Consider the following 25,933-nt stretch of genomic DNA (forward strand, 5'->3'; position numbering starts at 1 on the left):
ATGTATACTTACTATAAAAGTGAAAACGGACATAGTAGCCCGGATTATAAATAACTAGTGCACTTCATGAGAAAATATATACATATTTTTAATGAATCAGATGGGAGCTTAAATTAAATATATACGTACTCATTTAGAACTTCAGTAGCAGACAAATCCATGCCTTGCATCAAATGCTTTATGCGGATAAGGGTTGTCTTAAGCACTGCTGTATTTAAACAAACTGTCGTAAAATCATCGTGTTGTGTAATACAGGTAATCGGTTCGCTGTTTAAGTCAGCTAGTGCTGATGCTTCAGCCACCTATCGACAACACAAACATTCTCTGGGGTGGCTCAATGTTGTTGTGCCGCAGTTCGAACATTTGCACCACTCCAGGACCAACAGACTTCCGCAAACTTCCTGGTCGCTGCCACCTGAATTTTCGTCTGAACTTGGATCACTGCTGCTTTTTTCTCCCTCTTCGTAGTCTGGTTCGAAGCTATACGGAGTCACTGAAAACTCTTCCGCAGACCCTATATTGGAAGTCTTCGACAACGCAGTGACGTCACAAATTCCCATGAAATATTTCGGTCAAAAATGAACGTTTTGCATTCGAATCATGTAATGTAATGTTGATTCAGAACCACGGAAATTGTTAGAGATAGGCATGATGTATTGTTTGACAACAAAACTACTTTTTTTAAGCCGAGGTTCCCTTTAAGTCAAGAAACTTTAAATTCAGTGCTAGAGAGTTGCATTCTCAGTGGATGAAATGTGCAAATTATATTGAGCAATTGGCATGGAGCTCTTAGAACAAGCAAATCTAAATGCCCAGTGAGAATCGGCATAAAAATTGAATTAAAAAAAGTCTGGATGTCAAATCAATGCTGGGGACATTTTTCAAAACTTCACCTTGTAGGCCTGGGATTTATTTAGCGCCAATGAGTTTCATCAACAAAATACAATATTACTACTAATTATCAACTTAACTTTAGGGAGCACTGGTTAGACATCATGTAAGTTTATGTGTCATAGCAAAAAGTAAGATTAAAGTCTGTTTAATGTTACACAGATAAAGTGATCTGATACTTTGCCACATTTATGGCTTTAAAGTGGTACTATGACGAAAATCGCATCTCTCCTATCTAAGCCATTTTAAAACGTAAACAAGTGGTCTTTATGAGAAGAAAAATGATGTTTACTATTTTCAAATGTCTCTTTTCGTTCCTGAGATATTCAAGTTTTTAAAATATGCAAATTAGCCAAATGATGTCGTACACTCAACCAAATTTTGATCAAATATGATGAAGAAAGATATCTCAGCCAATTTGTATCAGAAATGTTTGATTCTTTGCAGTAAGACTCTACTAAATGTGCTCCATAATACGAGCTTGACAGTTTTGTTACCATGGCAACATACTGGGCTCCAGACCTCCCCAATAATAAAGGCTTTTCTGGCCGCCTTTGGCGATCCATTTTGATATTTGCTAATGGTGTCTCATATGCACGATCCAGCAGGCATATAAATATGTTAGCTCGAACTCCTGGCCTCGTTTAATGTTTTTCAAGCTGAAAATAACTAACATATTGAAATCAAGTGGGTGGGGACTGGAAAAGAGTGAGTTGCCATGGGAACAAAATTTTTTATAGCTGTAGGTGTGTTTCCTGTAGAACTATTAGCCTACCAAGTTTTAATGGATTCTGCTGTAAATTGAACGAGATAGCTCTATTTATACACTTAATATAATATTGGGTTGAGTGTATGATGTCATCAGTCATCTCATTTGCATATTTTACACATTTTTCAAACTTAAATATCTCCGGAACTAATGCAGATATTTGAAAACGGTAAACGGCGTTTTTATTCTTTCATGGAACTCTATGCGATACACCTAAAAAATCAAGGGGTAAAAATTTGATCATAGTCCCACTTTAATTTTCAGCTAGATCAGACCTCTCACACTATTACAAGAGATGCATACCTGGCCAACAGTAGTTACCACTCAAATGTGAGTATAATTATCCCATAAGAAGTAGTAAGTATATGAAACTTGCACATGTTAATTTTTTTTCTTATTACAAGTTTTTAACTTGGTCTTGCTCTAGAAATGGGCGTGAGAGAGAGAAAATCGTGAGAACATGAATTGCAGGAAGTGTTTCACAACGACCATGTAGTCCTTCCATTCAACAGTGAGCTTGTTGTGATGAACTGAAATGCAACTTTCTTATATTCAAATAAATAAGCAATAATGGACTCCTTTTAATGACAGTGTCAGAAATTAGTGGTTGCCTACTCATCAAAGCAAGTCTGTATCCTGGTGGGCGTGAATAAACCATGGACCACTTGCCTGTTTGGCTTGTGCAATTTGATCTTGAGTCTTGATCGATAATTATTTATGCTACCTCACTTTCTTCATATGCCATTTGTATAGACTGTGTTCAATCCTTATGGCTTTAAACGAGGCTGGCATTGACCAAAAAGAATCCAACTGATCTGCTGGTGATAGGTACGAGTATCTTTGCTCTTACCGAGGGACAAAGGTGGTGGAAAGGTCCAGCGTTCATAGAAGGGAAGAAGAAGAATGTTTGAAGACCTTCTGACTTAAATCCACAACTGTGATTGCTTCCTATACAATTCATTTCCAGTCTCCTTATCCAAGACTGAGACCGTTTGCGTACTCTTCAAAACCCTTTTAGCACTCAGAGGAAACCGATGGTGCCTCCGCGCAGGTTGCTGGGTGGCAAAATGCCCTAGAAACGGTGAAGAATTTACTCTTAACACAGCACGGTCAAACACGTCAGGATCATCTTTAGTGTTCACATTTTGCCACAGCCGGAAACGATGACAAGGTTGGTCATCTGGTTTCAACTTGATTTGCAAGTACATTTCCGTAATATTACACATTAAAGCCACAGGGTCAAACAGCGAGCAGGTCATTTTGGAGCTTAGGACCTTGCAGCAGAATTTCATTGAAAGAAACTTCCTCATACTTTGCAGAAGCATCAAATACAATTTGTGTCTTTGTAGTGGATTTGTCTGGCCTCAGAAATAGAAAGCGGGGCAGGTACGATACGAGACTTGATTCAGCTTCTGCTTTTCTGGTGACACCTTGCAGATATACCCTTTAGCTTGATATGTCCGAATCTGGATTTCTCTAGGCTCTTCGATGTTTCAGAATCGATCGTTCTGCTGAGACATTTACTAGTAACGTAAACTTGATTTGAATTCTGTCTGTTTGTAACTCGGCTCTCTCAATGCAGGTTCATCCCAGTGGGTTCAATCTAGCAATCTGCTCTTTGAGCCCTCCTTTAATATCTTTTAATGAATAGATCAAGGTAGCCTAATCTACTCCAATGAGCAGGTCGATGATGGGCCTCGACCCCTCTGAAGGGAGCTTTATACCCTTCAAGTGCTTTGTACAAGTTCTAATCCACAACCTGCATGTTGCCAGTAAATTGTTCAGTGGTTTAAGCAAATGCTAGTCTGTGTACCATGCATCTAAACTGTTTCTTTGTAAACTCTTCTGCTGAGGAGCCTAGCTTCCCCTGGGTATCATAAAGCACCTTCACAGTCAGTTCATGTCGTCTTCTTTCTTGTCTACATGTAAGTTCTGCAGCTGCATCATTGTTCTAATAGGATCTACTGCTACCTTCCTCCAGGAGGGCATTTACTTTCACTCTTTTACTTCGATCGGCTAGGTACAACACAGGAACAGTCTGCAGTGAGTCTCATTGTTGTAGTCATCATGTGGGTCCTCTCAGTGAGTTCCTCTATTTCAACAGTTCCACCCGCAGATGCTCTGGACAAGTCTGATCTAATTGTAGAATCATTAAGAGGTCTTGTCATTAGCTCCCTCTCCATGAAACATTTGATAATGGTCTGGTTTGTTTAGTCCGCACACTCTTCTCCTAAAACACACTATAAGGAGATCAGGGAGACAACGAGAGTATTATTTGTTTTCTGTGGCTAGCTCCCTTCACATTACCATCACGTTTCCCATTGCACTCTCTGCACAGGTGACTTGACTTCTTTCTGGATGAGGGATCCTGAGTTACACAAGAATGTCCCTCTGTTGGGACATTCTTACATTCTCCTCTTTCTTAGAGGGTTCTTTGAGAACGTCGCTCATAGTCTCCGAGGCTGTGGCAAAAGACGTGGACTCTCTCTTAGATTTTTGTTTGTCGACAACAAATTTTAAGTACAACAACACCCACTACCAACCGATCTTTGATACTGCTATGGGCTCTCCTGTGTCAGCTGTCACGGCCAACTTGGTTATGGAAAACCTGGAACAACGAGCTTTGTCCACCTCTCTCGTCCAGCCTCGGTTTTGGAAACGATATGTCGATGACTTATGCGCCGTGGTTAAGTCTGGCCTTGTACAAACCCTGCAAGATAGCCGATAGCCGAGAGCAACTCTAGCTTCTTGAGTGCTCTCCAAACTCCAAGTGCATCCATAACTAGATATACGCCCAGCTAAAAGCATGAATCAATTGTTTTATAACATGGCGACAACAAATTAGGCGCTAAAACATGTTTTATTTCTGATTGACTACAATTAGTTTTCACGATGCTCGGTGAAGGAAAACAAAGGTCATTAGGATCCTAACACCCCACAATCAGTTGAACAACAGTTGAACGAAAACGCTTAACCTTGTTATTAAAACTGTCAATGAAAAATTCGAATTAATTATAATAAAAATGTAGGCAAACAAATTCAAAAATGTTCAACGAAAGTGTAGACAAACAAAGTCAAAATACTCAGGTTAAGTAAACATCTTAGCCAGGCTAAAGTCACACGCTCGAAGTAGGGTTTGGATTGTTCAGAATAATCTTTACATTTTGGAAACTTAACAAAAGGAACTTGTACTAAATTCGACGGAAATTTTGCAGCTAAATTGAAACTGCACACGTCATGTTATATACGCACGGTCGTTCGTATATAGAGGTTCGTTCATGATGGATCAGTAGGAATTAAGTAGGACTAGCGCGCGCGCTATGACATTTTATAATCGATTCCATTCCATGCAAAGATTGCGAGAAACACTACATCGGGGAGACCAAACGGAAATTCAATACACGGCTCAGAGAACACCAAAAAGCGGTCGAACAAAAACATCCTAAGAAATCCGCACTCGCCGGACATTGTTTACAATCTGGTCACGCTATCTCATGGGAATCGTCTACAATATTACGTACCAGCACAAGCTGGCGAAATCGACGCCTCTTAGAGGCTTGGGAAATTAACACGTGCGAAAGCCCACTCAAACGCGACGACGGCATGTACCTGTTCCAAGAGTACAGAGCCTTGACTCTATTAGATAAGAACTTATTTCCATATATATTCGGTTTTTATTAGCTACTACGCGATCTTAAACAAACTTGTCACCACATTATATTTTTTTATTGCCCCTGAAGAAGGCTTATGTTAATAGCCGAAACGTTAGGTTTTTAAACCAGTGTAACATTTTTGCATTTATCATGGAACCACCTGGTTACAAATCAGTTTTAAAAAGTTTAAAATATATTTGCTGGTCTTAATATTATGGGAGACCTTACCATCAAAATACCCATTCCTTTTCCCTGTTTTCTCTCCGGAGCTTTTTTTCCATACTTTTACAGTATGTAGCATTAATCTGCTGTTTTTGAAATTATAGACTGTCTGAAGCATGTTATAAATTACAGGTCAGGGAGGCTTACCGTCAGCTTATGTCTCAGCTGGTCAGCTTGTTAGGTGGGGAGCGCAGTTCGGCAGAGCAATCACTTACAGAAGTGTTTGAGTTTGAACAGAAACTTGCCCAGGTAAGATATGAAGACATGTTTCAACGATGTTGCAGTATTTTTGGTAAATACGACTTTAACTTTCATATGTAACTATTTTTATAGCTGAATACTTGCAAGTGTATAAAACATTCACGTATAGTTATTTATTCCAACTAATTATTGCTTAATGGAAAACTCTGTCCCATTTTTTCTGTCGAGAACCAGTCACTCTGAGTGCTTTAACCACTGCGCTTTGCTAATTACAGCTACGTTCCGGACAGATTGCTTCATCTGTTAAAGCAGAGGAACTAATCCATAAAGCTTCGGTCTTCTTGCTCTTGAGTCTAAGGCCTGTACTTTAATAAAGCTTTCCGAGACCCCCAAGGTTTCAGAGAAAGATTTTTCAAAACCTTCAAGCTTATTGACTTATTTTGATTTCATTCTTCCTTAATATTTGAGTTACTTCTTTTTTTTATTGTGATAATCTCAGCTGAAATAATAATAATAATAATAATAATAATAATACTAATACTACTACTAATAATAAAAACAAGAAGAGAGGGCAGCCCTTTCGAATCCCTTGTGGACAAAACAAAACTTGCCCAATCATGGTTCAAAATACAACTTTCCAAGTTACAGTAAAATGTTTTAAACTGGTGAATAATCAAAGGATTAAGATTGAAGAAAATGAGAGTTAATGAATAGTGGGTCATTCTAGAGTGTTGAACGTCTTTTCAAGACACAAATTAGAAAGAGTACCATACCTTACCGTATCTTTTGGTCATAATTTAGAAGAGTTCGAGCCTCCAGTTTCGTATGTAGTAAAGTTTAATAACTCCCTGTCTTTGTAACACTGAACGCTGGCCATTCTCAAACCATTGTCGGGGATGTAATGACGTTGACGTTTGTTGAGTTAAGTTTGTACTAGTTTGTACGCATGGAATGGAAAATCCGAAGAAATATTGAAGCCAACGGTACTTAAGGCTAGTCAACTGGTGGCCTCAGACCAGTGATTAACACCAAATGATTTAACACCGATGATTTTACCCATTTTTGACCACTGTGATGTAGCTTGGCACGGGTATGGAAAAGTTAACTCTGATGCCCTCGAGAGACTACAGCATAGTTTTTCCTTAATTAGATGATAAGATTTATGTGTAGATGCATACTTTTTTTATATATTTTTGGCCGTGTGACAATTTTCCTAGTGAATTTTTACCTTTTAGACCTTTTGTATTTTTACTTATTATATGGCTAGCTCCGTGAGCGGGCAAGATGAATCAAATCCTGCGCTGTGATTGGCTACCCGAGCGGGCAAGATGGAGCCATCTTGCCCGCTCGGGACTACCGGTCGTGTCCCGCAAGAAAAATTTCCTCGAAAGACATAATAAATCCTATATTGACCAAGCTTGTTCGGTCAAGATGGCCTGGATATTGACCTCGTTCTTTTTTTGCGAGTTTTTCACACTTGGTCAATAACCCATATTTATGTACTCTAGTAACAGGACCTCCTTTGATACCAGTGTTTATTACACTGACGGGGTTATCCTGTATAAATATTATTATTATCATTATCATTATCATTACCATTACCATTACCATTACCATTACCATTACCATTACCATTACCATTACCATTACCATTATCATTAGCATTAGCATTGGCATTAGCATTAGCATTAGCCTTATCATTATTATTATTATTGTTATTATTATTATTATTATTAAGAACAAAAGATCCGCTGTGAAGCAAAAGATAAGTAGTTTTGTTATCGGGATTCTAGCAGTTTGGAAGTTAATTTCGAATTTGAAGAGTAGTAGCTGACTTGAAGCAATGTTTACATGTTCATGAGGCTGAGCTGTTAAGTGTACAATATTTATTTATGTACAATACAAAGTGTACGATATTTGTATAAATCAGTCCCATCCCTCCCTCCTCCTCCCATCCCTAGTCTTGAAGCTTATTTTCACTTGGTGGATTCAGACTGATGAAGAGAACAAATTCTTTCCATGGCTGTTTTTAGTCCCATTATTGTTTGGGCAAAGATAATTCTTCAGTAGTTCGTATAGTGTGATCGTCCGGGTGAGAGTAGTTCTGAAAAGAACTGTTGTTGGTGACTGACGCTTCGACAACCTGAGCGGAAGTCATCTTCAGAGTCAAGTGAATAGTGTTTGTCAGTCACACTATACGAACTACTGATACTTGTGGGTTCAAACCATTTACTATGATTCTTCAGTCGTTGTGGAAACTTCATAAAGGGTGGGACGAGAAGATTCCTGAAGAAATCCCGGAAGAATGGTCTGTTTGGCAGAATGAACCGGAGACTTTAACTTTATTCTCAGTACCACGGTTATATTACGTCTTCATGGCTACCCCTACCTCCATTCAGGCGCATCTGTTTGGTGATGGAAGTGAGAGAGCAATCTGTCCTGTTATATAATTTGAGTGAAACCTAGTGTTGAGAGCACATTTATGGTTGTGAAAACCCACGTTACACCAGTGAAACCACTGAGTATTCCAAAATTGGAATTGCAAGCCAGTGAGATTTTTCCACCTACCGTGTGACACAACAGTTTTGCAGGTTCTAATTTTTGCGATTTTTCAGGTTTTTTTTTTCGAAGATCTGCAATAAAAGATTCTGTAAAAATAAAGTTTCCGAAAAAAAATTCTCGGCAAAAAATACTCTACTGGTAAAATTATACATGCGAGCCTCACATGTAGAATTTTGTTTAAACTCGAAAAAAGTAGGGTGTGTAACGGCACTTTTTTAGATTTTTGCAAATTTATTTCTTTCATCGCTGCGGAAAAACTGGTCTGATAGATTTCCCTAAAAAACGAGCTCCAGTTAAAGTAAAATATATGTTACTAGTCTGCGAAATTTCACCGAAGGAAACGCGAGAAAATTCACTGTCAGTTTTGCTTTTTGTGCTCATGCTGACCTCGTAAAACTTCGAAAAACACCAATGCTTATCTTTGAGCGCGCGCGGATTACTTGAGCTTTCATCCTCAGCGCGCGTGCAATCTTAAAACTATAGGGAGCTACCTTAAAAAGTCTCTTTAAATAAAAGAATGAAATTACCCATGGTACTATTCATGTCCACTACAGCCATAGCTACTAAAAAGTTTACAGAAAAGGATCGTCTGAAGATACATGCACTATCAGCCACATTACCCAGGGCGAGCTCGAGGAATAATAATTATCGTGATAGTGCGACTGATTACCGTCTAGTGTAACAAAAAAGCGAAAATGTTGTATTCCAAATAAACATTAATTTTTGAAAATCGCAAAAAATTGATACCCAACTCAAAAAAACAGGTTTTCACAATTGCCAGAACTAGTTCTTGCAAAATACAAAAAAATGTTGATTCGCAAAATTAAACTCCAGCTAAAATTTTGTGCCACACAGTATTTTTGTCACGACTCACTCACTCACTGCCCATTGTGCCCACTGGCACGTAGGGCAGCAACAAAGTTCTTCCACTTCTGTCTGTCTTTGGCCAGCTGTTGGATCTTGTTCCAGCTCTGTTTTAAGCCTGTCGCACTGTCTCTACAGTGCGACGCCATGTGTTCTTAGGCCTGCCAGGCTTGCGCCTGCCTTCGGGAGTCCAGTGTAGTGCTGTCTTTGTGATGGATTCATTATCCTTTCGAATGACATGGCCAATCCACCTCCAGCGTCGTTGCATAATAATAGTACCCATGTCCTCCTGTTTGCACCACGAAAGCAGATCCTTGTTGGAAATGGTCTGAGGCCAGAAGATGCGAAGTATTTTTCGCAGACGTTTGGTGTGAAAGGGTTGACAGCTTTCCCAGATCCCTTTCTAACATTCGCCAACATCCTGACCCATGCAAAAGGGTAGACAGAACATAGCTCTGATAGATCTTGAGCTTGGCATGTGTACAGTACTGTGACGACCGCCACACATTGTTCAGCATCCTGAAGGTGTTTCTGGCTTTGTTTAGCCGGCTCTGGATGTCTAAGCCTGCACCACCATCTTGCCTGACGATGCTGCCCAAGTATTTAAACTGATCGGTCATTGGGAGGTCTTTTCCATTCACCTTGATGGGCTGAGGGTTAGAGATGTTAAGGGTCATGACCTCTGTTTTGGTGAGGCCGATGTTTAGTCCCACCTGGTGTGCATATTTACTTAAAAGGCTGGTCTTCTCTTGCATGTGGCTGCTGGTGTGAGAAAGCAGAGCTAAATCATCCGCAAAATCTAGATCCTCTAAGGTGGAGAAGAGGGTCCACTTGATGCCCCTGGGATGGTCTTCCGTAGTACGGCGCATCACCCAATCAATGGCTAAGTTGAATAGCTGTGCAGACATTACGCAACCCTGTCTGACACCCGTCTTTACCTCAAAACTGATATCACTGTTCTCTGCGCTACAAGTGAAGGCTTCATAGAAGCTCTGTATAAGTTGGACAATCTTCTGGGGAACACCATAGGCTCGAAGTATGTGCCACAAGCTGTCTCTGTGTATACTGTCGAAAGCCTTTTGGATATCTACAAAGTTTATGTACAGTTGCCTCTGTCATTCGGTACATTGCTCAATGATGTTACGCAGTCTGAATAGCTGATCTATACAACCCCTACCCCTGCGGAATCCAGCCTGTTCTTGCCTGAGCTGCTGATCTACTGCACTGGAGATTCGTTGGATGATAATCTTTGCCAGGATTTTACTTGGGGTGGATAGGAGGGTGACACCGCGCCAGTTATTGCAGTCGCTTAGAGGACCTTTTTTTGTGGATCTTTATGATGGTACCTTTGGTCCAGTCATCTGGCACTCTCTCCTGCTCCCATACTTCAGTAAACAGAGGCTGTAGAATCCTTGCTGAAAGTTCAGGGTCAGCCTTGAAAAGCTCGGCATTCAGGTTGTCTTGGCCTGGAGCTTTGTTGTTTTTTAAGGTTTTTATGGCTGCAATGATTTCCTGCTTGTTTGGAGGATCTGTGTTCACATCCAGGTCGGTCTCAGCCTCTTGAATGTCAGCTTCAACTGTGGGTGGGGGTCTGTTGAGGACATCCTTAAAGTGCTCTGCCCAACGAGCTTCCTGCTCTCTTTCGGTGGTAAGCAGTCTACCCCGTAAATCCTTAACAGGGGCTACCTTTCTTCCCCCATACTTGCCACATACCAGTTTTGTGATTTTGTAAACCTTTCCCTGCTCTCCTCTGTTAGCTGCATTCTCTGCCTGACTAGCAAGTTCATCAATATATGCGCGTTTGTCGGCTCTTGCCATTTTCTTAACACTTCGGTCAGCATCTCTGTACTGGATCTTATAGCGTTCTAGCAACCTTTCTGATTTGGTGTCAAGTAGTTTCTTCTTCAGATTTCGTCTGCCCTCGATGGCTCTTAAGGTTGCTGACTTTATCCACTTCTTCTTCTTTACTGCTTTCTTAAAACCTAGACATGCCTTGCTGCTCTCTGTGGAAGTGAATGACACTTGTTTCCATATATTGTTGACTTCATCAGGTTCGGGCTCGACAGACAGAACCGCCAAGGACTGAAATCGATTTCTGAGTTGAGTGATGAAGGCATTCTTCACTGACGGCTCTTTCAAGTTGTCTGTGTTGAAGCGCTGGTTGCAAGATGGCTTTCGACCAGTGCTTCTTAGCTTCAGCTTAACATACGCCGTGACAAGATGATGGTCACTGCCAACATCAGCTCCTCTTCTCACCTTAACATCCAGAAGTGAGCGTGGCCATGTGCCATTAATCATCAAGTGATCAATCTGGGTCCGATCTCTACCGTTAGGAGAGCACCATGTACACTTGTGAATATCACGGTGAGGGAAGATTGTTCCTCCAATGACCAGGTTGTATGCTGCACACAGTTCTGCAAGACGTTCACCATTTTCATTCATAGTACCACAGCCTTCCTTTCCCATTGCTCTGTCATAGCTCGAATTATCACTTCCTACCTTTGCATTAAGGTCACCCATTATAACAAGCATGTCATGACTCGGTAGTTTCTCCAGTTCAGCTTGCAGTTGTGCATAGAAGCTGTCTTTCTTTCAAGGGACAGGTTAACATGCTTCCCCTGCATTCTAGCTGTCATAAGTCTGCTGTTGATTAGTTTCCACTCTAAGAGGTACTTTTCCAATCCTTTCTTGAGTATGATGGCAACTCCCTCGTGGTGTTAGTTGTCATCCCTGCCGGCATACATCACAGTTTCTCCAGTTGATGTTTTCACTCTTCCAGAACCTGTCCACCTGCTCTCACTGACTCCTACAATATGCAAGCAATAGCGCCTCATTTCAGCTGTAACTTGAGCCAGTTTTCCCGTTTGATACAGGGTTCGTACATTCCAAAAACCTATTCTGGTCTTAGTCTTGGTGCCTAGGACTTTCATAATCCTGTCAGTGGCTTCCTTGCGGATTTCACCACTGCCATTCATCCGTGTCATTTGAGTTGACTCTGAAAGGCCACAGTTGTGGTTGTATCCTCTGCTGCTGTTTCCGTAACATAATGTTTTTTTTACAGGACAGGGGTGTTGGCCCTGTGCCAAACCCCCAACCTGGAGGGCCAGGGGATCACTTTTTGTCAGGCCCCTACCCTTCGACCTGTCCGGCATGGGTGGCCCTACCAGGAGTACAAGACTCCAGCCGGCATAGCTCTCCGGGTTATTGGGACACGCAAACCACCCTACCACGATAAGGTAGTGATCCCATAAGGGTGGTTTGTCACGACAGTACACAGCATGAAAATCCAGATTTACGGAGACTTAAAGGTGCGTAAATCTGCGTAAAGTTACGTTACAAGCTTTACGTCAACTTTACGGACGACGTAAAGGTATGTAAAGATAGCTTTATGCGAAAGTGGCGTAAAACCAGTGTAAACCTTGTGTATAGTTTCTGAGTCGACTTATAGTTTATTAACGCATGGTGTAAAGGGTACTTAAACTTGTTTCTTCAGCCCAAATCAAACATAAATGAGAAAATTCCTTAAGATGCAGAAGTTTAGCATATTGTTGTGAGTGCACAATGAATGACACATCCCCAAAACAGCCTAAACCTATTTTGAGTGTTGAAAGTTTGCAACAATTTTCATTCTGAGAAATATGGTCATAACTGGGATGTTAATATTGCTAAACATAAACGAATTTATTTATCATTCAGATTCTGTTTTCGTTTCCTTATACTTTTGTAGCAATGATCTCGCCAGGAGAATCAGAAGAGAACAGATTTGTGTTTTCGGCGGTAAAACCGGCGGGGCTAGCTCTACGCAATGCTGTCTCCATTTCTTGTTTGAATTCTTCAGCGTCGTCTTTTCTCGTCCAGCATTCATTGTGTACATCATAATAAAGCTGACGATGTTTTCAGAATGCGGTCCTAGACAGATATTCATTGCAATGCCCGCACAAGAGTCTACTTTGCTTTCGCAAGCGATGCATATATGCTAGTTAGTTTCTGTTTAAAATCAGTCAGACTTGCTATTGGCCGGACTAACCGGCCGGGAAAGATACTGGGTCCCAGATTATCATGAGCCAATCGTGGTTCTTTCATGCAAAAATAAGCCAATAGGAAAATGCGAATTTATTGGCGGGAACGTGGCGGCTCACTTTGTCGGTAAAGCTTTGTCGGCGTTGTTTATTCCTGTCATCGCGTCCTTTAGTGTGTCATTTCTAGCTATAAACTGGGGACCTGCGAAGTTGGCGCAGCAGATTTCGCTTGATCAAAGCATTGAAAAATGGAAGACCATTATGTTCTTCTTCTTCTTCTTCAAAGAGTTATAGATGAAAATACACGCTTGCGAGAGGCAATACAAGCACGGGACAACGAACAGAAACGTGTACTTGAAGAACTGTCGGCAAAATTCGAGAGCAACAGTACCAGTTCGCCGACAAGAACCGCTGGCAGGAAAAGAAAGAGAACGATTGCCGTTTCCCCGCAATGTCGTGTAAGTGTTTCATAGTTGTCATTTTGTAATTCACAGTAGTTATCGATCAAGCAAAACTGTTCAGTGTTGTTTGCGATCGGAGAGGTCCTGAGACGTCACAATGTTTGATGTGTTACATGATCTATCATCTGTACACGTGCACGTGGTTGTTTGCGGGTTTTAGTTTATTGCTTTCTGTTTCATCAGATCTGTTGCTAGCCTGGTTGCTCTTTTATAATCAGGTATTATTCCAGAAATTCTGTTGTCTCAACCGTGTTTTATACTATAATTACGTCGGGTGGGCGAAGTTAATAAAGAAAACTATTCTTACTCGTTTACTTTGAAGTACCGATCTGAGAAAACAGCGGCGAAGTGACCACGCAAGCGCGTGCATTTCCGCGCGCGAGGGCCGGAATGAGCCACAGAACAAGCGTCCAAATGGCACCGATTTAAAATTTCCGGGATTTTTTTTCTTTACGCGGGGACAAGGCGCAAATGGGACGGCTAACGTTTCACTTGTAAGACAGCCCAAAATAAATTATTCAGAGACTTTTTTTAACAGAAGAGTGGTCTTGGTAATAATAGTTAATTTTTAACTCGAAGTAGAGCATTTTGTAAAGTGAAACATAAAGTTTGTCTTTGTCGCAGCAGTGGTGGCTTTCGCCTTTTTTCCCAGTCTTTCTGTACAAACGGACCTCTCCCTTTTTTCAATCATCAGTAATTAAATAATTACTGATTTCAATATTTTTATTTACAGCAAAACTTTAGAAAGATGGTGCCAGACCTGCATCAACTTCCCCTGGTGCCACACTTGCAAGACCTTCCACAGTTGTCAGACCTACAGAACCTTCCTCGGCTACCACACCTGCAGCAACTTCCCCTGGCATCAGACCAGCAACAACTTCCCCGAGCATCAGACCTGAAACAACTTCCCTCAGTAGCAGACCTGTAAGACCTTCCACTGGTACCAGACCTTCCAAACTTTTACCTGGGAACAGATCTGAAAAAACTTCCCCAGGCACCAGGATTACTGCTCCCTCCACCAGCACTTCATGTACAGCTGCAACACCTCTCAGCAGCCGGACTGTGACACCTTCACAGAGCACCAGGCCATATCTTTCTTCCAACAAAAAGAAGTCTAAAAAGAACACTTGCCGGAGGTCACCTGAATATTGACTAAAGTGATAAACATTGTTGTGCATAAACTTTTATCCTTTCTGTTTGTTCCAGTTAAGGTTTAGAAGCCATGCCATGGACAACAAAAAGTACATGTAGATGATTTGCAGTGATTATTTTGACGAATTTAAAATTTCTTTCTTCTCTTACAATTAATTGGTTGTACCTTTGTAACCGTACTTGTGGGAGTAAAATTAATCTATGTTGATTGATGATTATTTTATTTTCATACTCCTGAGAACACGACCAACTGACAACATTTTTGTTATGAGTATTCCGTAATTTTCAGTAACGGATGTATTGTGAATAAATGGAGTAATGAAACAGAGCTGACTATTTTGTTACAAATTTATTAATGGATTTGGGGTGAGCTCGCTGCATTTTAAGACGAACAAGCCCATGAAAACTCTCCCCTATCTTCATAAAATATTTGAGCTAACTCTTAATCAATTTTTTAGCTTCCTGCCCATCAATGGCAGGCTAAATTTGGGTTTGGGAGCGTGATACTGGTGAACTTTGTAACAAGAAAAATTAATGCTCTGTAAAGTAGCGTAAATTAACCTCTACAGTGCCTTTAGACTGGATTTATGCTGTTGTTTAAAATCGACTTTACGACACATTTACACCAACTTTACGTCAAGGGTTAAGGTGTTCTTTTACGCAACTTTACGCCTTCCATTAAAGGTGGCGTAAAGCTCAACTTTACATTTCGTAAAGTTAGCGTAAAGTCGCGTATATCCGAACTTTACGTTACATTTACGTGGTCTTTATGCCAACGTAAATTTGCTTTTTCATGCTGTGACGTAGTGCTGTTATTGGTCAGATTTGTGGAGGGTCGAATCAACATCCTACTTTCACTACCAACAGACTTTCTGAAAATCTTTATGCTTCAGAACTGCATCAATGGCGTCATTGCCCTGGTAAACTCAGTCCTGCAGTCCATAAAGTGAAACCAGATGGAATTATTTCGAACTGCTACTGGTTAAATGGAGCAGAACTGCACTGTCAGAAGATCTGTGGTAAGATATTCCGATATCAAAGTTCACTCCTACTTCTGATGTGACTTGTGAAATACCAGCTGAAACCACCATGTCAGCTGTGTTGATTGGAAAAGTAACCGTCAGTTCATAAACGTTTCTCATTACTCATCTTTTGTTAATGTTTTGTTGAACGGATTAGTTCTTATGTGCAGCGGTTCATTCGGAATTGCAGAGGAAGATATATAGATTGGCCAATTGGATGTTTAAGAAAATTAAGGAAGATCAAGTCTATTCAAAGAGAAGCATTTCCAGCCAACCTCTTCAATTCAACTGCTGGTTAACCTGTTGGAACGAAAAGTCGTTTGAAGACTTTAACATCTTTCTTGGTTGAAAGAGACATTCTCCGGGCTGGTGAAAGAATTGACTGTGCCAGAATTTGTCTTGTCAAGCATCCGGTGATTATTCGTTAAGATCATCAGCTGTGTCTGTAACGTAGTCTAAACGAGACCGTAGAATGATAACACAACGGTTTTAATAAAGCTCATAAAAGCCCGCCATTACTAGCCGTAATACAACAACTACATCCGGGATACACCTCATTCTACTGCGCAAGCCCGAAGGGCCTATGACATCATAACATCGTTACATCTCCCTTCTTGAACAAACAAAACAAAGAAATGAAGGGACGGTAAGGTAGGCAATAGACGGATGGACAAGTGATTAAACAAAACAAATCTAACAGTGTTCACTGTTCAGAACTGTTCGAAAAACCTTTACAATGGATTCCTAGGTGGTGAAATCCTTGAGGTAAGCAGGTCTCCTAACAATCCTGCCACTTCTAGTAGAGACATGGGCGGGAATAGTTTGCGAAGCTGACTGTAAATCTGGCTGCGAAACATCTGGTAACTGCAACGCTGAAGGTTCAGGGGGCACCTGGAGTGTCTCCTCAGTAGGTTTCCTGGCGGGGAGTAGAGTTTGAGCATTGACCTTCGATTCCCCTATGTCTTCGTCTGGCATCGCTTGAAAGTCCTCAGGAACTTTGTAAAGATGTGAACGGTTTCGGCGGTAGAGCCTACCATCCTCTGTGCGGACTCAGCACAGTCGAACTGTGAGCCGTTGTTTGTGGTTAGTCGGTCTGGAATACTATATCTTGGCAGATGAGGTTTCAGCTTGTTAATAACCGCTCTGGCTGTCGTAGACGTCAGTATATCCAACTCGAAGAAATTACAATAGCGGTCAGTTGTAATCAAGTACTGGGTGCCATTGAGCTCGAACAGGTCTGCTGAGATGCTCTGCCATGGTCGTGCAGGTATTTCGTGACATTTCAGAGGTTCTTTCTGCTGCTCTGGTTTGTAGCTGTTGCAAATGCTGCACCTTGAGATGAATTGTGTGATTTGCTTGTAGATGCCTGGCCAGTAGAAGGCTTCTTTGGCTCTCCTGAGGCACCCCTGAATGCCCAGGTGACTGGCATGTACTTTATCCATCATGCATTGCCTGAGGCTAGATGGTACCTCAATGCGCTCCTCCTTGAACACAACACCATCCTGTATTGACAACTCTTCTCTGAAGGAAAAATAGAACTGCAACTGGGAGGGTACGTCAGCCCTTCTCTCTGGCCAGCCTTGTGTAATAATAAAGGCTAATGCCTGGAGCTCTGCATCAACTTCAGTGGCACTTTTGATTTCCTGCAAAGTTAGTTTCCGAATGGGCACAAACTCTGTCATGTCTACATTCTCAGTCTCAACTTCTGTTGGTGATCCTGTGTCGGCAACATTCCATCCATACTTCCTGGGTGTCAACTATGTCTTGTTTAACTAGGGGAAGGTGAGCTCGACTAAGTGGATCAGCCATGTGCATCTCTGTACCCTTTCTGGGGGAAACGTCTAAGTCAAATTTATGTAGACGCAACAGCATTCCCAGTAATCGCTTTGGTGCACTCAATAGACTTCACTTCATAATAGACTCCAGGGGTTTGCGATCAGTGTCAATAAAGATCTTTCTGCCATAGACAGCCCTCAAATCGCTCAACTCCAAAGACAATTGCTAATAGTTCCTTTTCTGTCTGAGCGTAGTTAGTCTCAGTAGGCGTCAGAGCCCTGGAGGCATACGCCACAGGGCGACCATCCTACATCAAGCACGCCTCAAGACCATTCATAGAGGCGTCGCACTGGAGTACGGTCTTCTTTTGGGGGTCGAAGAACTTGAGCACGGGTGCCTGGGTTGAACCCTGCCTCACTTGATCTAGACACTGACCATGAGCTTCTTTGTCCCAGACAAGCTCATTGTCCTTCTTGACAAGCTCTCTCAGTGGTTTGGCCAAATCTGCTAAGTTGGAAGCAGACTTCTGCACGTAATTTATCATGCCTAGTACTCTCTGGACACCTTCCTTGTCCGTGGGAGGCGGCATTTCATTGATAGCTTTCAGCTTGTTTGGATCAGCCCGGAGACCCTCCTACGATATGATGTGGCCCATGGAGCTGACTTGCTTCTGTCTAAACGGTATCTTCTCTGAGTTAAGCTTGATGCCCTTCTGCCGACAACTGTTGAACACTTCTCGCAGGTTTCGGTCATGATCTTTGAGTGCTTCCTCATCGGTGTCTCCTGCTCCGAACACCAGGATGTCGTCTGCTACAGCCTTCTGCCCTGGTAGGCCTTCAAGCGCAATATCAATCCTCCTCTGAAACTCCTCTAGAGCTGGGGATACACTAAACGGCAAGCGAAGCCACCGAAAGCATCCTCAGGGTGTTCCAAAGGTAGTAGCAAAGCTGATTGGCTCATCCAGCTGTATGTGCCGGAACCCATTTTTCGCATCTAATACCGTGAACACACGGGCCTTTGATAACAGAGGCAGCACATCATCCATTGTAGGTAAGGGGTAATGATTTCTGTGTAAAACTTCATTCAATGGTTTTGGGTCAATACACAGTATAACTTTGCCTTTTTTCTTTTTTGTGACCACAAGTGCTGAAATCCAGTTCGTAGATGTATCGACCTTTCGAAGCACTCCAATGTTTGACAATCTGTCCAGTTCTTGTTTTAGAGGCTCTCTGAGGGCAATGGGTTCTTTCCGTGTAGGTAGTTGGACTGGCTGAACATTCTTGTCTATCTCCAGGTGGAATAGCCCTTCTAGTTTGCCTTCTCCAGTGAACACATCGGTGTACTGCGAAATGTAGTCTTCCACCTTGGGACCTTTCTCCTCCAGACCGCTTGATTCCACAGAAAGGATATTCTGGCTGTTGACTGTTAGCAGCTGAAGGTGTTCGCTGGTCCTCAAGCAAAAATGGATTTACAATCACCACAAACAAGATGAAACTCAATGCTGTATTTCTTATTGCTCTTGGGGTAGACGACTTTTAATCGCTTCTTGCCCAAGGGTTTGACCTCTGACTGGTTGTACATTGCCAGGGTTAAGAGGGGTTCTTCCAATTCACTCAAGCCGTTTTGGTCAAACAGCTTTAACACTGTCTCATCAGTCATGATGTTTACTGTTGATCCACTGTCTAACTGAAACTTTTCCTGGTTTCCATTGACCAGTAGAATGGCAAAACTTTGATAGGGTGACGACTGGAGGCTAATGCATTAACCTGTTCTTTCACTTCAACATCGGCTACATATTCATACTCCTCATCTTCGGATTTGTAATCCACAGACAGCACTTTCTTCTTAGATTCTTTGCAACATACCGCAAAATGGTTTGGCTTGCCACAATTCTTGCAAGATGTTCCCCGTGCAGGGCAGTTCTTCTTAGTGAAAGGATGGTGCCTGAAACAAAACTTGCACTTGCGTTCTTGTGACTCGTTTTGGTTCTTCTCTGGAACCTTTGTATTCTTTTTGTCAGCTGTTTTTCTTTTGTCTTCCTTCACGAAACGGACATCCTCTTGACTCATCTCCTTTAACTGCTTTGCTGATGTCTGCGAAGATCTGCAGATGTCTATACATTGTCCTAAAGTGAGCTTGCTTGTCTGCAGGAGCTTCTAACGAGCAGAATTGTCATTGGTGCCCACCACCATTCTATCAAGAGTCTGTTAATGACCCATATTTACATGTCTTCGCTAATTGTCGTAATACGGTAACATAAGCATCAACTGATTCATTTGACTCTTGGTGCCGATGGTTGAACACGTACCTTTCATAGGTCTCATTGCACTCCCTAATGCAGTATTGTTTCATCTTTTCTAAGATCACTTCTGGGTCTTTTCTTTGGTCTTCTTTCTCAAACTCCATAGCATCAATTACATTTAATGCATCAGAACCGATGCACGTAAGCAACGTGGCTGCCCGTCGTTCCTTATTTCTGCCCGGGTTTTCGGGGTCTTTTGGCTGAGCCGCGCTTTCGTAATTAGACCACGCTCGACAGAATCGTTGCCACTTGACAGGAAGATTTCCACCGCTTAAGTCCATCCTTTCTGGAAGCGGTATATTCACAGGAACAGTTATCATCGAGGGTTGTGTACCCGAAGCGCCACCGTCTTCTTCACTCGTGGCATAATGCATGTACAGAAGTATCGACGGAAGAGTTCACGGAAAATACTTCAAAAAAACTCACCAAGTTGGCTTTCGGCCAGGCCACGAGCGGCAGCACTATGTGTGTTTCACTTCTGACACCACGTAGCATTGTCTAAACGAGACCAAACGATGATAACACGACGGTTTTCATAAAGCTCATAAAAGCCCGCCATTACTAGCCGTAATACAACAACAACTACATCCGGGATATATCTCATTCTACTGCGCAAGCCCGAAGGGCCTATGACATCATAACATCGTTACAGTGTCATCTTGTGACCTGAAAGAGGAAGAAGCAAGACAAAAAGAGTCAAGCCACAAACCCCTTTGTTGGTAAGCCTCCTGAAAGATCTATGGAAGGTAACTTCACCTTTTCAAGTCTGGAGCAGATAGCTTAAAGTGTATTTGCCTGCTTTAATTGAAAGGAAAAGGTGGTATTTACCATTGTTTATCTCAGTGTTGGTGATTTGGCCACTGTCCTTAATGAGAAAACCCAAAGCGGAGATTGTTCCCGCACTTGGGTTACAATTAGGATCTTTCCTGAGAAAGATGACACAATCCGTGTTTGTTCAAGAAGCCAGTTGGGAAGCTAGCATTGTTGGTGGAGTGTCCAACACACACGTAATGGACATTGGCTATTGCTTTTTTCAGTTCTCACTAGAGGTTTTTCTTATTGAGTTTAGTTTGTACGTCTTGCATATCTCCAGAATTATTGTTATGTGACAATAAATCACTGATATAAACCTCTATTTAGTTTTTGTTGCCATGTTGGATGTAACGTTTTGGTTTTTGGTGGAAATTACCGTCTACGTTCTTTCGCGATCGTTTATCAATATTTTGGTGATTGCTTTTAATTAGTTTGAAGATTTTAGTAGAGGATCAGAAATGTTGATCCAATATGTATTTTTTTGGAAAAAAAAATTCAGCTTGGAGGCCATCAGTTCCCGGGTTCTCTCCCATTTCCATGATTTTTTAAGGCTGCTGAGCAATGCACTTCTGTTTGACATCCTTCAATAGATTTACTTTTGTCTTCACTTAAACTGGTCTTTTATTCACTTGAAAGAAGTCTGTATCAGCTGGCAGAAAAGCTGTCTGAAGCTTAAACCAATACTGAAAGCCTTGCATTCACTAAGAATGTCTTAGTCTGATATTGTGAATTCAATTTTGTTGTTATTAAACCTTGTTTATAATGCCTTTTCTCTAGATTCCAAAAAAACATCTTTCCGGTTTTTTTTTTCAACGTCGTTGTGCTTATACTTGATAGGTAGGTTTATGTATAACAACCAAGCAAAGTGATAGAAAGTGAAGTCTTACAGAGAAAGCAGGAAGTGTTATGTAGAACTTAGATCTTAACTAGAATGTATGCTGCAGCTCAGTGGTAGCTGCGGGCCGCAGCTTGAGTGAGAATAATAAAATTGACTTTTTTTACTACTGAATATTTACCCTCAATTTGCCAAAGGTATTGAATTTCACAGATTCAAAGCGAGTAAGGATAAGACATGGTTTGACATTTTTACTTTGGTCAGGGTGGTGGACACACTGAATTTCCACGCTTCTCGCATCCATAATAGCTGTAAGCATAAAGGCATTCAGAGGCATTCATAAGCATTCAGAGTCTTCCTTCCTGTGTGGTGTTGAGGTCTCTTTTTTATGATCGTAAAATGTATGTTCTCTCGCTATGAATAGGCTCGTAAATAGGTATTTATTTTGTAGACCTCATTCACAACATCTTTTTTTGTAATTTCCTTGTGAGCACATCTTTTTACTGAGACTGACTTTTTTTTTCTCCCTTCAAGTTATCTGCAACTGCAGAAGAGAGAGCTGACAGAAGTAAATTGTACAAATTAATGAGTGTAAAAGAACTCCAAGGGCAAACAAAAGGACAGGTCAGTGCTGGAAAGAGTATATGAAAAGTGACACTTAAATCGATTTGACATGAACTAATATTCAGGAAATCTAAACTAGGAAAAGGAACGCAACTTTTGGTTGGTGTTGTCTTACCCCGTCTTTTCTTGTCTGATGATACAAGAGAGTGAGGTAAGGCCTATTGCAATCACAAGAGAAGGCATGGCCAGGCTACAGGAATGTGCAGCATTAATTAACAGTACTTTTTCAAGTCCCATAGCATTTCACTGTTTTTTGCCGTATTGGTGTATTCAAAGGCTTTAGGAATTTTATGACACGCATGAAAACAACCATGTTGTAGTATATCCAGGCGTAATCAATCGATTGACCGATAATCGATATCAACTGAAGATTGATATTGATTGCCGATAGCATTTTAGGGTATAAGAATTGAATCGAAGAAGGAAAAAAGTTGTGAGTTCGATTGTTGTTGATTGCCGATAGTAATCGATAACAATTGATTCATCGATTGTTATCGATTGTTATTGATCGTTAACGGAAATTATTTTTGTCCTTTTACAAGTTACACTGATTAAAATGTTTGTCAAAATTTGTTTGTAATGGTTTTATTGAATCATTTTTTCATAGCCTGTATATCTTTTACAATCATCAACAAAATAATAACAGAAACAACAGAAACATTTTGCACTTTACATCTTTCTTTGCTAGTTTAAGGTGATTCCTCAGAAAAAAAGTTGCCGAACAATTTTTTTGAAACTTTCCTTGAATGTTCCCTACCAAGCACCGTTTCAAAACATACAATAATCAAAGGCTCCTGTGAGCCAGCTCATGGATAAATGTTTCTTTGTGCCTCAGTTTCAAAACGAGTCTTCATGTGAAACTGCATTTGATTTGCATGGAAATGAACCTGTAGGCGGACGTCATACTAATGGTTTTGCACTTAGACTCGTTTTGACATAGAGGTAAAAGGCAACTCGGAAATGGCCTATTGGATGAATGTAGAAAAGGTAGTTGAATAAAAAGAGAAGAGAAATTGATCATTGTAGAGTTCTGCTTGGTACTACAGTCAAAAACAGGAAAATAGACATCTTTTGGTCAAATGTGATGCACAGGTTCTGATGTCCACATATGGTTGCCTATTTTATGTATCTTATTAGTACACGACCCCACAAGCTTGTTAGCTTTGACGTCTTTTATCGTGTATAAATAAAGGTTGTATGTATGTATGAAACCCTTTATGTAGCTGAATTCGTTCTTTGGTAAAATCATTTTATAATAAATAATTATTTATTACATATATTTTGAAATAGATTTCAACAGAGCACAACAACAAAAATTAAGATGAACACTGCTTTTAACAGGAATAGTTTCTTTCTTATTACGTCCACTGAAATACTGACTACCATAATGTAGCACATAAAAGCTAAGAGGAGACATTGTAGCCAACAGTAGATCCTTTACATGCAGGTTATACATTTTTTATTGAGTTATAAATAACATGATCTCTACAGCAGCAGGACACACATAGTAGAAATACAGCATGATAACAACCATTTTAAGAGTTAAATGAAAATTCAACAGGTAAAAGCTGGAACAGTTAGGATAGCTTATACTTCAAATAAACATTGGCAGACTTGCACTTAATTAATAGAGACAGATTAACACATTCTCTTCTTGTGTTCCCTAATGATGGGTTCTAGTAGTTTCATTTAATTGTAGTCCCAATATAAGGTACTGATGTTACTCTACATGTAAGAGCGGCTCAGATAATTCTGACAGAAGTCAACTCTGTAAAGTGATACAAAATGGCTCTCCATGTGCTTTGTCATATGACTATTTTCTTCGGAATCGAGCAGTTTCCGAACGAAAGAATCTAATTACTATTACTCAAAAGTGCTCTTATATGCATAGGTTTTAAAAGAAAAGGAGGCTTGTCTTAGCTTCCAGATGACACGGCATTCATTTCATTCCTCCTCCGGGGGACGTAAAGCATAAAAATTTTTTTTAAACGATTCCATCTATTCGTCTACAGCCCACGGTCATAGACATCGTAGCTTTTAAGATTTCGTTGCAAGTATCGTCGCTTATAGAATTTCGTTGTCTATTTGTCGCAGCAAGAGTTTCTTAGCGTAATAACTTCCCATTTTTCAACCTATGAAGGAATCGGCAGGTATATTTTGCAGGTTGCACGTTGCAGGTTAAAATTTAATTCTAATAAACTGGAAAACCGCTGGCACTTAAAAGAAACGCGCAGGTGGTAGACTTACCGTGACTGTTACATGACGCAGTTTACAATCGATCCGTAAGGTGGCTTCCACCTAAGTGCTAAACCGGCCGAAGCGATGGGAGGAGAGTATGTTCCCCGGGGGGAACTGCCATATATGGGCGATATAGGTATGTGCCGCTGTGAAGGGTATGGTTTTCAAGCAGTTTACTCTAGGATAGGGTATATAAATCAGAGCGTTTGGTCTAGAATAGGGTAACATTTTTCACAAAACTGACCAGTTGGTTGAAGATCTTATCTAGACTAAGGAAACTAGGAATTGCCACTCAAAAATATATGAAAAAATCAAATCGGCAAGTTTAAATTTACGCAATTCAACCTCAACAGTGTCGATAGCTGGGGGAATTTGAGTAGTTTACTCTAGTATAGGGTAGCAAAATTCAACTGATATTAGCTCTGGTATAGGCTAAGGGTTCCAGGGTCTCAGCTGCACATCCCCACCCAGAAATTCCCAAAGTACCCCCTATCCCCATTATTGAAGCCTGCAATGAATTATCGTTTTTGAAGAAACATCTGAAATATCATCTGAATTATCTGCTGAATTTGGTTTCTTCCCTGTCAGTACCAAAATGAAAGCACACTAAGCTTCTGCTAGTATATTCCGTCGGTTAAAATGTTAAAGACTTATATTATTTCATTTCTTTATTCATTTGCTTCATTTGTGATGGCAATCTTCTGTTGTTGAGGGAAAACCCGAGCCAAATCTGGAATCGATGGAAACATCTGTGAAGCAGCCATCCAGATGGCTTTGAATAGATTTCACTGGTCTCATGCGATAAGCGTGTCGATCGATAAGTACTTATAGCGGATCGATCGTGTTTTCAATATGTGAAAGACGCGAACTACTTTATGTAAGAACCTCTCACGAGTATATAGGTTATTAATTATTTTTAGTGTCAGCGGTTTTCATTTATAATTAAATTTCAACCTGCAACCTTCAACCTGCAAAATATGTCTGACGTGAAGGAATGCCTGCTTACAGATCGAACAAAAAACCATCTTCGACCTCTGTGCCGCGTTACGCCATATTGTTGGACAAAAAATTCTAATACCCCCATAAAACCTGCTAAAGATATACGCAGAAGTCTTCGGGACAAAAACAATACTTAGCAGGGGAGGTAGGAGGAAAAATGTTTACTCCAACTTTATGAATAAATTAATCAGAATCGAGTGAGTGAGTGAGTGAGTGAGTGCCATTGGACTGCCCTCTAAGCTCATGGAAGACTACGCCATCCATTGCCTGGTTTCAAGCCGAAAAGGACTAGGTACGAGTCTGTAAATTATGGGTTTAGCAAGTATTGATCCACATAGTCAAGTGCAGACCAAGCTTTACAAAATCCCCAAGTTTGGTGTAAATAGACCCAATAGTAAGCAAGATACAACCATTTGAAAATGTCAAAATTTAATAAGAAATGTGTGGCCATCCGGACGTTGTGTCCGGATGACCAAACATTTCTTTGTTAATTTTGACGTTTTTAAATGGCTGTATCTCAGTCAAAACTG

General features: G+C 40.9%; 3 protein-coding genes across 4 annotated transcripts in view; 2 read left to right on the forward strand and 1 right to left on the reverse strand.

Annotated features, from left to right (window-relative positions):
- Positions 1–25,933, forward strand: part of LOC145482721 (uncharacterized) — a 96,440-nt gene that overhangs the window by 66,337 nt on the left and 4,170 nt on the right. The gene's annotated exons all lie outside the window — the stretch shown is intronic.
- The window catches only part of LOC145482674 (endothelin-converting enzyme homolog), a 237,657-nt gene that overhangs the window by 38,849 nt on the left and 172,875 nt on the right, over positions 1–25,933 (forward strand). The window contains exons 4-6 of the mRNA XM_081461309.1: positions 1,925–1,990; positions 5,668–5,784; positions 22,077–22,166. Of these exons, the coding sequence (XP_081317435.1) occupies positions 1,925–1,990; positions 5,668–5,784; positions 22,077–22,166 (273 nt within the window). The remainder of the gene's footprint in view (positions 1–1,924; positions 1,991–5,667; positions 5,785–22,076; positions 22,167–25,933) is intronic.
- Positions 10,459–11,724, reverse strand: LOC145482694 (uncharacterized). Its single transcript, XM_081461334.1, has one exon. It carries the CDS (start codon positions 11,692–11,694, stop codon positions 10,459–10,461), a length of 1,236 nt encoding a protein of 411 aa, XP_081317460.1. The 5' UTR covers positions 11,695–11,724.

This window comes from Orbicella franksi, chromosome 3 (genome assembly GCF_964199315.1).
Source record: "Orbicella franksi chromosome 3, jaOrbFran1.1, whole genome shotgun sequence".
Classification (NCBI taxonomy): domain Eukaryota; kingdom Metazoa; phylum Cnidaria; class Anthozoa; order Scleractinia; family Merulinidae; genus Orbicella; species Orbicella franksi.

Coding starts and splice junctions, on each gene's coding strand:
- LOC145482694 (XM_081461334.1), bottom strand. CDS start 11,694: ATGCTTGTTATAATGGGTGACCTTAATGCAAAGGTAGGAAGTGATAAT.